This window comes from Chelonoidis abingdonii, chromosome 1, assembly GCF_003597395.2.
Source record: "Chelonoidis abingdonii isolate Lonesome George chromosome 1, CheloAbing_2.0, whole genome shotgun sequence".
In the NCBI taxonomy this organism is placed as follows: Eukaryota; Metazoa; Chordata; order Testudines; family Testudinidae; genus Chelonoidis; species Chelonoidis abingdonii.
Window position 1 is genome coordinate 271,700,508 of NC_133769.1, and position 11,336 is coordinate 271,711,843.

General features: G+C 42.3%; 1 protein-coding gene across 2 annotated transcripts; it reads left to right on the forward strand.

The window, feature by feature from the left end:
* Positions 1–3,434: 3,434 nt before the first annotated feature.
* On the forward strand, positions 3,435–10,536 carry LOC116818578 (G-protein coupled receptor 183-like). 2 transcript variants are annotated; one of them, XM_032769598.2, is made up of 2 exons: positions 3,435–3,766; positions 6,908–10,536. In XM_032769598.2, the coding sequence occupies exon 2, from the start codon at positions 6,919–6,921 to the stop codon at positions 7,990–7,992; it is 1,074 nt and encodes a 357-aa protein (XP_032625489.1). In that variant the 5' UTR covers positions 3,435–3,766; positions 6,908–6,918; the 3' UTR covers positions 7,993–10,536. The 2 variants fall into 2 exon arrangements, with proteins under 2 accessions (XP_032625489.1, XP_032625488.1); XM_032769597.2 differs by having other exon boundaries at positions 3,477–3,766; positions 6,905–10,536.
* The last annotated feature ends 800 nt before the right edge of the window (positions 10,537–11,336 follow it).

Consider the following 11,336-nt stretch of genomic DNA (forward strand, 5'->3'; position numbering starts at 1 on the left):
TTAGACTCCAACGATTGTCTGGTAGGGCCAGACCCGTGGGCCGATGAGAACTGGGAAGGAGGCCTCCTTATAGCTCCTGCCCTGCCTCTTATTGTAGTCTTGCTTTGACTGAGGCTGATAGAAATGGGGCAATGGTTGAGGCTTAAAATTCTTCCTCATAGGAGCTGGTGTGTGCAACCCTAGGGATTTTAGGGTCGTCCTAGAATCCTCTAAGCTATGGAGCTTTGAATCTGTTTGCTCTAAAAAGAGCAATGTGCCCTCAAAAGGGAGGCCCTGGGCAGTTTGCCAGACCTTGTAAGGGAGGCCCGAGGCCTGTATCTATGAGCTTCTTCTCATGACCACAGTGGAAGCCACAGTTTGAGCAGCAGAGTCCGTTATGTCCAAGGCTACTTGAAAGGATGCTTTTGTCATCACTCCCCCTTTCTCTACTAGAGCTGACAATTTGTCCCTGGACTTCTATGATAACAACTCTTTGAACTTGGACATCACGCTCCAAAAGTTGAAGTAGTAGCAGCTCAAGAGCACCTGTTGGTTGGCGATCTGAAGTTGGAGCCCTCCCGGTAGAATATACATTCCTGCCCAGAGATCCAACTTTTTGGCATCTTTGGCCTTGGGAGAAGGTCCTTGCTGTCCTTGTCTCTCCCGTTTGTTGGCCGCTGACACCATTAGCGATCTCAGCGGGAGGACAAATATATAAAAATTCAAACCCTTTTGTAGAGACAAAGTACTTATTTTCCATCCTCTTTGCTGTGGGTTGCAGCAAGGCTAGAGTCTTTCAGAAGGCCTCAATGAGTTCTAGAATGACATCATTCAGGGGCAATGCCACTCATGACAGACTGGAAGAGGCCATGATGTTCATCAAGGCATGAGAGGTTTCAGAGATATTCTCTGCCCAGACCCCCAGACTTTGAGAAACTATTCTGAGGAGCTCCTGGTGAGCCCCAGAATCATCCCAAGAGGGCTCAATCAAGTCCCTGCTACCGTCTCATCAGGTGAGGAAGATGACGATGCCTGCATAGGTACAAGGCCTTGTTCTCCCTTTGCCCTGCAAGGATCCCGCGGTACTGGGTTCTAAGGGTCCCTTGCTGGGCCTGGTACTGGCTTGAGGTTTCTGCACCAAGGATGGTGGCAAGGGGAGCTCTACGCACCGAAACAATAGAGAGAATGATCTCCTCCACTGTGACCCCTCGACTGGTTGAAATGCTTAGGGCTTCAAGAAGGGCCACCAGCATTTGCCAGTGTGCTGGCCAGGCCATTGGCAGGAACTCTTGGCTCATGTCAGCCATCAGGTAATGGCAGTTGGATCAAAGCCATTTCCTGTGGGAAGTATAAGAGTCCAGTACTGACCGGTACCAGAGAGCAGAAGGAGGCAACTGGCTCTCTGCCATCATTGCTGGTTTCCCTTTCAAAGGCACCTGAGGCCTCTGTGCTGCAGGAGCTCTTGCTTCTGGTGCCAGTTCATGCCTGGGGGATGACAGTACCGGGTGTGATAGTAGCTTCTTTGCTGCCTCGATTGCCTCTGGCATAGATGGTAGCGCCAGAGCTGTATCCTGATGACTTGGTCCCTTCCTGGAGCCAGAATCAAAGGTACTACGCTGGCAGCTGTTGAGTCTGAGTGGCCTGGCATGGATCGCACTCTGTTGACTTCCCTGTGAGCAGCAGACCTTGGAGTTGGTGAGCACCTCCGTCCATCTTCTGCTGTCTCCTCCCCGGCACCGATGATTGGGAGCAGGCTGAGAGTCCTGTTGAGGTGTGAACCTCCTCTGCACCGGAAATGTCTGATGGTGCTGAGAGTTCCAGGACACAGAAGAAGAGTCCTTTCTCAGTGCCGGATTGGCAGAGCAGTGCTGTCTGTCCCTCAGAGAAACCAGAGAGCTTCTCACCAAGGTGGAGGTGCTCAGTGCTGAGTCAGCATGGTTCAGCTCTGATGGGGGATGGAGAGCTGCCTCCATAAGAAGGAATTTGAGTCTTTGATCCCTGTCCTTGGAATGGGCCTTGAACTCCTTACAGATCATGCAGTGTGTTGGTCAATGGGACTCCAAGGCAGCTAGAATGGGATCATTAATGGGCATGGGCTTGTGGCAAGCCACACACAGCTTAAATTCCAGGGACCAAGGCATGCCCAGATGTTGAGTAAGGAGGAACCCCAGTAAGCAGGGTTCCAATCTACTAAACAAACTAAATTCCAACCACTATAGCGAACTATATACAGGTAGAGAAAACTAAAGTCCACTGAGAGAAATACTTGTGTGAATGCAAGGACAAGCTGAAGTTCCAGTGACCCTCACAGGCAGCAAAAAGGAACTGAGAAGGAGGTGGGTTGCAGGGCCATATATGCCAGCGCTACGAGGGCGTGACTCCACAGGGCACCAAAACCATTCCAACAGATACCAATGAGGGAAAACTTTCTAATGTGTGCACACCTACACTGGAATGGACATGAGCAAGCACTCGAAGAAGAACAGCATTGACATCCTTTGTTTTTTTCAAAATAAAAGTTGGCTAAGATGTACAGATTTTAAAAGCCACTACAGGACAAGCAGTTATTTCCCAAAAAGTTGTTCACGTCAAGAACACTACACCATTTGCTGCTAAATGCCTGTCACACCGTGTAGTAAGTTAATACAGACTGCACGTTTTTATTAGTGCAAAGAATGAACCCTGTAGTAGTCTTGTGCTGTGAACGAATAGTCAGGAAAATTACTAACATACTTGAATCACTTGAAAGAACCTCAAACCCAAATGCATCTGAAGGACATTCACATGTGCACGTGCGCACACATCTTGCTTCTTCCATTTTTTCAGATTAAACCTGAGCTACTGATCCCGATTGTCTCTTCACACAGGTTTTGCACTGGTGTAACACTAGAGTTTTCAACTGACTCACAGTCCTAATGGCACCTCACAGCAGTGTCAGGGAATCAGGGAATTCTAGGGACAATCACATTTAAGGGTGTGATTTAAGAACACAACTAAATTCAGCATAAAGCATAAAGGCACAAATTACACCTTTAACTCACTTCATTGATATTCTAAGTACAGCACGTCTCCAATCATTGTCTTACACAGCACACATGCAAGCAAAACCCAAGCACTATGTTACAGATAATATATAGTATTTTAGTCTTTCCTTACTTTGCTGAGTTTAGAGCCTTTAACAATACATGCTTGTGGTTTAGTGTTCTGCTATAAATCACTTCCTTAACTAGTGAGCAAGAATGAAATCTATTTCTTGTAATAAAAGAAAAAGAAGGTGGGGGAGGAATGATAAAATCTTCAAAATATTCAGCTTGGGGAATTTGCTGGGTTTTTTCATTCCTTTCTCACAAATTGCAAACGAACTGCATAAATGTTATTGTGCTAGAAAGAGAAGCCAGATGAAAGAGCACCACCTTGTCTCACAAGGCTCTGTGCAGCATGAAGCGGAAGGGGAGTATGAAGAACCACTTACCTGCTTTCTCCAGCAAAAAGTATCTCACAGCTGACAAGTGATACAAAGGACTGTTTGGCTCTCTTTCAGTCACCACCCAGACAATGATGACTAGATTAGGAAAGGCAGAGCATTCTTCGTTTTTGGTCTTCTCTCTCTGTTTCTGCTCGCTGCAAGGCACAGAAGGGTTTTTACTGAAGCACTAGAAGGGGACTTTTTCAGGGTCTATTAGAAGAATATTACATTTAATAAATGTACCACTAACATAGCACAGGAGAAAGAGCTGAGACAAGAACTTCTCAACAGCCATCACCACCTCTTGGCCATCAGCCCCTGGTAAGTCAGCTCTCCTGGTCTTATTTTCTTACAGGTATTGTACTTTCAGAGACTGACTTTAGCAGTGCAAGGAAAAAAATGACTAAGTGGTTTTTTAAATCGGACCTTATCAGAAAAGCATCTCTAACTCATTAATTGTATTTTAGATTCTTTCGGAACAGATAGCAGTCCAGTTTTAATAAGAGGGTATAGTGTCTATTTTCTGCAGAATGACTGTCTTTAAACAAGTTTTCTACTAGGCTGTACTGTAACCATCATGATTAAGAGGTAAATGTACCTACAAAATTACTTATGTAACACTGCTTGAAAGTTTCATCTGCTGAATTTGCACAAGCTAGAATACATGGGATTTACCTAGAGCATTTCTCCCAGTTTGATCTTGGCTTGGAGGGGTGTGTGTGTGTGTGCTATTCCACAATGCAAGTGAATTACTGTACAGCACTGCTCCTCCCAAGTAACCAGGAAAGTGTCAACTCTGACTTGCCATGTTTTCAAAATATTTCAGGGAATTTTTAGTAGGCTTTGATAGCCTTCAGCACGATTCACCAGCTCTGCTCTGGAGAGGCTGTTGCTTCAACAGAGCAGTGTGGTTAGTTTGCACAGTGCCTACCTTTGCTATGCCTAGCCACTGTTACATACACACCTACTCACTATTGATTGAACTGAGGCATCTACATGTGGAGTCAGGCTAGGAGCAAGAGGAGAAGGTGCACTCTCCGAGTGGCAGCGGCAGCAGCAGGCATCCTGGCTGCAGAGGTGCTCCCCAGCAGCCCCCCGCAGCACCATTAGTAAGTGATAAGACCAGAAAACCAAACCACAAGTGTGACATGATAAAAAGATCTAATTTAATCCCACCAAAGTCAGGAAATGGGCACGTTCAATGTATCGTCTACCACAATGAGCTCCCATTTTGCTGCACAGACCCTCTGTGACGAGACAGTTTCTAAAGACACATGCTATTGTAAAGCCATTGTGCTTTGACACACTGAGGGAAGTGAAGGGTAGAATTCAAGTTTAAACATGCATTTCTCTGACATTGACTTCTTGTTTGGCTTTGGGCAAGTTTGTGTACCTCAGTTTCCCCGTGTGGAAACTGGAAATAATACTTACCTACCTCAGAGGGATGCTGTGAGCATTATATGTAACATGCCAGATAAATACTGAGGAGACAACATGTAAATATATAAAAAGGCAGAAGAGAGAGAATAAAGTGAAGGGTAAATACAAACAAAATAATGGCGCCTAAGAGTTCCCTGTTTAAAAGGAAAAAGATAAGGAAACAGAGCTAAAGCAAGAGAAGGAACCAAAGAAACAGCCCTTCTCCCACCCAGGGAGGCACTCAGAAAGACGATTTATTTTTCATATTTATTTGTATTACAGTAGTGCTTAGAGATCCAGCTGAGATCCATTGTGCTAGGCATGCAGTAAGAGACAGTCTCTGGCCCAAAGACACTGTGGCCATGAACACAGACAGGCCAAACCAATGCTGGGAGGAGATACAGACGCATAGGGCAGTGAAGTGACTCACTTCCACAAGGTCTGGAAACAAGTCAGTGGAAGAACCAAGAAAAGAACTTGGGTACCCAGACTCCCCATCCTGTGCTCTATACACTTGGTCATGCTGCCTCCTGTAGCAGTAACAACAGTAAAGAAAACAATATTAATGCCTCACATTTGCTCCCATAAAATTAGAGATGGGTGGAATTTACAAAACTTACAACCCTCAGAGTTCGGGGTGCACGGATCTGGAGTTTTGAGCTAGCACGCTACTAAGATAAAAGAGGTGTGAAAGATCTGGGTTCAGCTTCTGAATACCGCTGATCCAAAATTCAGGGTGGGAGGGGTTAGCTGTAGGTTTTCAGTTCAATCCCCTCTCTGCCTACTGAGGACACAAGAAAAAAGCACATGCGGTAGAAGATATTTTGTTCAATGACTGGTTTGCAATGCAGTCTTTCCAGTGGGCTTGGGACCCAATCAATTGTTAAGAACGAAAAAAATACATATCCCCGCAGTATGGCAATTACAATAATTATATTTTAGCAGCAATACATAAAGAATAGCAGCAGTGTGGAGACATGACTTCCCATTACAGAGACCCTCAAATAAGCAGATAGAAGGCAACTTTCTCAGTGTGCTGGTTAAAAGGCAGGTAAGGACCTATCCAATTTCAGCAGCATCTATTGTGAAAGGAAACCACAGCAAAAAAGAAGTAGTGCAAGGTTCAATTTATAACGTGTGCAAGTAAATAGCCTTACTTTTGTAGTGCAAACAAAGGATACTGGCTGTAACCAACGTTTGAATTTGTCTCCAAACCTTTATGTGTTGGCAAAATGATACCAACTATTTTTATTTGCACCTAAAAGTATAGGCAGGAGCTACTGACTCCCAAGCCAACCTGGAACCCTGGTGTATTAGAGCAGCAAATGGGAAATCAGGAACTGTACTAAAGATAGAACAACATTATTGTCTTGGGGTGCTTGGGTGAGTAAGGACCACATTCAAACTGAGTGGAGAACTCAGGATCTGGACATATACACTCATCTCAGGAATAGTGTTGATATAATCTATAGGTATTACAGTTCGTAATTATAAAAGGTTTTTAAACAACCACAAATAAATGTAGAGATATGGTTCTTCAAATGGATATTTTGATCCTTGCTCCCTTTTCTGGCACAAGCTGTCAAAATGAAAGAAAATTATATTTTATTGACCTTCCCCTTCTAAATTTCCCCTTCTCTATCATGTAATTTTCTATCTGAATTCTACATCTCCCTCTCTATAAAGATATCATGTCTCATCCACCAAACATGTTTAACAGACAGCAACAATTTCTGACATACTGTGACACAACACCCCCTGCTATTGGTTTCCAAGCTAAAGAGTTTTGAAGAAAAAAATAAGTCACAGTCTTTGTTCAGAAAGTTACACTAGGAACTGAGTTTCCCAAATGACTAAACCTGCTCATCATGGCTCAGAATGTACTCAGCATGTGGAAATTCGCTGTTCAAATGAGAACTCTCACTTCTTTTCGTATGAGAGTCTACTAAAGTACAAAGCCTAAGTAGTTTTGTTATCTGTCAAAACAGAGAGTGCACATTATTAGTAAGCTGCTAATGTCATGTCTTTTCTTCTGCCAAGGAGAAGTCCACAGAATGGCTGCCAGTGCTGCTACTGCTGCATCTCAGCTAACTGTCTTCACTTACAGCAATGAAAGCAGCTGCGACGTGTATAACCACCACTTTGCAGCGAAAGTAATTTTTTCATTCTTTTACATTGTCCTGCTGGTCTTTGGCTCTTGTGGAAACATCCTTGCCCTTTATGTCACCTTCCACCGAGGGAAGAAAATCAACTCAACTGATCTCTACTTAATCAATCTTGCTGTGTCAGATGCCCTTTTCACACTTGCTCTGCCAGGAAGAATTGCTTACTACATCTTAGAATTCCACTGGCCTTTTGGAGACTGGTTCTGCAGGGTGACGGCATTCATCTTTTACATGAACACCTATGTGGGCATCTACTTTATGACATGTGTGAGTGTCGACCGCTACATTGCCGTGGTCCACACTCGACGGCTTGGCAGATTTAGGAAAGTGAGCCGAGTGAAATATATCTGCATGCTGATATGGTTCATTGTGTTCCTGCAGACAATATCATTGCTCTTCAGGCCCATGACCAAGAAGATAGGAGATAAGCTGACCTGCATGGAATATTTCAACTTTGAAGAAATTCCTAAGCTGCCATTTATCCTTCTGGGTGCTTGCATGATTGGATTCTGCCTACCAGTGGGGATTATATTAGTTTGTTATGTGCAGATCAACCTCAAACTATGCAGAGCAGCCAAAGAAAACCCTCTGACAGATAAGAATGGGCACCACAGAAAGGCTTTCACAATCATACTGGTTGTGCTCCTTGCCGTTGTGATTTGCTTTAGTCCTTACCATTTAAATATCATTCAGTTCATGGTCAGAAAGATACTGTACCAGCCATCTTGCTCAGCACAGAAAGCCTTCAAGATGTCTCTTCAAATCACAGTGGCTTTTATGAACATGAACTGTTGCATTGATCCAATAATTTACTTCTTTGCGTTTAGAGGGTACAAGAGAAGACTCCTAAGACTATTTAAAACCAGTGGCTCAGCTCCATCCTCCTCCACTGGAAAGTCATATTCAGAAAGCAATAGCAACAGCCACAGCCACAACCAAGGAGTTTGCTCATCCTCGGCTTAGCTATAACATTTTCAATGTGTCCATGTCTACTCAAAGCTCTTATCTTAAAATTACCCATTGTTGCACTGGAGAAATTCCATAGGTGGCAGCAAAGGTGGGAGCATAAGTATAGACAAGTTGCTGGTGTCTTTGCCACTGTATCATCTAACACTTGCCAGAACACAATGGCATGGTACTAAAACCACCAGCACCTCTTCCACACTTATATTCCCACCATTCAATGGAGCTGACCCAGTGGCAGGAGAAGGGTAGAAGTCTTAAGGAAAGAGCTGGGTATCGACAAGGTCTTAGACCAAGATACATATTTTTACACATCCACACACACAATATCAGAAGTCTGAGCAGTCATTTTATGATTTCTGAAACTTGTTATAACAGTATGGTATTAGAAATTCATTACAATTTAAAAATGTATTTCTTACAGAAGTTTATGGCTTGGAATTCAGTAGATGTGCAAACAAATGGACAGAGTAAGATCCTCATCTTCTCAGTAGTCAATAAAATAAACAATTAAAACATATTTACAGCCCTTGGAAATGGCACGCACAAAACTGTGTTTTATATAGAGCACAGCTTCTTGAAAATGGTAAAAAGTTTGTACGTTTGTTAAATCTGGAATGATGCTCTGAAATAGTAAATATTCAGGTATTAATCCAGTTAAATTAAAGTGATGAAGCAGTACCATGAAACATTTAATCACACCCAGTGTTCTACAGCTATTTGACATGAAGCCAGTCTTCCATTTTCCAGTCTTGTGATTGAAATTTTACTTATTAGCATCCACTGGACCCTGGGAGATGGTTAAAATCAGTAGCAGGAATGTCCCTCTTTCAAAAGTCTGACCTCATCTGTATAATCCCAGCGTATATAGAATATATTTTAAAACTGAAACTGACTCAAAAATTTCTCAGATGATGTAGTGACTTGATATGTCTGCACTGTGGAAAAAGACAAAACAGAACTGCAACTGGCCACAACAATTCCTGTAACAAGTAAATGTAATCTAATAATTAGCAGTGGTGAGCTGCTAAAAAAAGCAGTTTGGACATGAGGGGAGCTAAATGTTTTCATTCTACTTTCAAATTTAAGATTGTAAATTTATTTTGAAGATTAGGGTCTAAGCATATGTTGGATTGTCAAGTGCGGAATATTTTAACAAAACTAAAAGATTTTCAGAAAAAAATAGGTCTCTATTTCTGCCCCCATTCAAAATGGTCAAAAGCAGTTTCATTGTCTCAAGTTATTCTAGACAAACCATATGTGATAGGAGGTAACATAGTGCAATATTCTGAAGAATGTAGATTTTATAAATTATTTGGGGTCATGGATTCATGAAAGATAGGACCTCACCTTACAGAATACACAAACAAATCTTTCCATTCTGTTTGGTGTAAAACTGGCCAGCTAATTTTGTTGGAAGCTATTTTTAGCTATAAATGTCTTTGCAAATGAGAGTCATGACAGAGAAATAGAGACAAAGAATTTATGGGTTACATATGGGTCTAGATGTATATAATCATTGACAGTAGAATAATAAAAATGTAGGTCTGGAAGTGACTTGGTGAGACCAGCCCACACTGAGGCAGGACTAAGTATACCTAGACCACCCTGACAAAAGTTTGTCTAACCTGTTCTTAAAAAACTCCAGTGATGGAGATTCCACAACCTCCTTAGTAACCTCTTCCAGTGCTTAATTATCCTTATAGTTGAGAGTTTTTCCTAATGTCTAACCTCAATCTCCCTTGCTGCAGATTAAACAGATTACTTCTTGTCCAACCTTCAGTGGATATGAAAGACAACTGATCACTGTGCTCTTTATGACAGCCTTTTAACATATCTGAAGACTGTTATCAGGTCTCCGCTCAGTCTTCTTTTCCCAAGACTAAACTAATACAGTTAAAATGCCCATTATGAGGATAAGCTCCCTAGAAAGACTTTGGCCTAATCTCAGAATCTGAACAAAGGAGGATAGGTAGTAGTGTATGCTTTGCACATTGCCTGTCTTTAACCTTTTTAAGGAGGAGGGTGATTGAGATCTTTGAAATTCCTCCACAGAGTTAGTTTATGACCATTCTCCTGAGGAGTTGGAAAGGTAACATTACAATTTTTTTATCAAACATCAATATTTAAAAAATGTATATGTCTAGCTGCTTTTCAAGACTTTACATTAGAAATGTCAGATTCTGTATCAGATCCAGTGACCAAATTACTTTGGAAATCCATTCAAATAGTTGAGTACAACAGAGAGCACAAAACAATGTACACGTTTTCTTTCATACACACACTATAAGAAACCTGAGGGAATAAAAGTCTTAAAAATTATTGGAAAACCTCACACACACTTTGCTTTGTCAAACAAGACTTTTGCCCCCTGATTCTTAGTGATGAGTAGTATAATATTCCCCCCCCCCGCCCAAAAGAAGCCTTGCCTTTTAGACTGGCTCTGTTCTTCATTGCATTTTCTTCTAGAAATAAAAACTTTGTTTTGTGAATTGCAAACTTTATTCTTGCATGTAATAAAGCTTCCAGGTGCTCTTAAAATGATCTCAGTTGTTGGAACAGTAATTAGATCTGGTGTCCACGTATTGCTCTTGCACAAAAACCCTCCTTAAAATGCACTTCTTCCACTGAACCTACTAAATTTAATCCCCTTAAATTAGAAACATGATTACACTTCTTTTTAAAAAATTGCAATCAGCACCTAAGAGGATCATGATCTAAATGACAAACCAAACCAAGCCGAGGTGATGATTATCCCATGCAAGGGGCACTCTCTATTCTCACTGAAGTCAACGGGAAGTGAAGCTAACAGCACCTTGCAAGACTAAGCCCTCAGCTCGTAAAATCTGTGAGGTAAGGACAGCATTTTCCTCTGTGTTTTGTACCTTATTGATAGAGTCATTGGAGTTTTGTTACAGCTGAATGCCTTGTTTTGGAGCAAACACTTACGAGATTACAACACACCTGTGATGGGTTGGGTCACAGAAACCCCCTTGGAACTGCCAACTGATGTGCTGGGACTACCTCTGAGCCCATTTTCCCTGCCAGCTTGGGACTTCAGTACCCTGTCTTGCTGAGCCAGACACACTAGCCTGCTGCAAACACAGACCAAGGTCTAAACCATGTCCCCTACAAGCTGCAGGCTTAACTGAAAACAGCTTAAGAAGTGTTCCTGTGTCCAGCACCCAGATACCCAGTTCCCAATAGGGTCCAACCCCAAATAAGTCCATTTTACTCTGTATAAAACTCATACAGGGTAAACTCAAATTGTTCACCCTCTGTAACACTGATAGAGAGATATGCACAGCTGTTTGCTCCCCCAGGTATTAATACTTGCTCTGAGT

Excerpts from the sequence above, each read along its gene's own strand:
- LOC116818578 (XM_032769598.2), top strand. The coding sequence starts at position 6,919 with ATGGCTGCCAGTGCTGCTACTGCTGCATCTCAGCTAACTGTCTTCACT.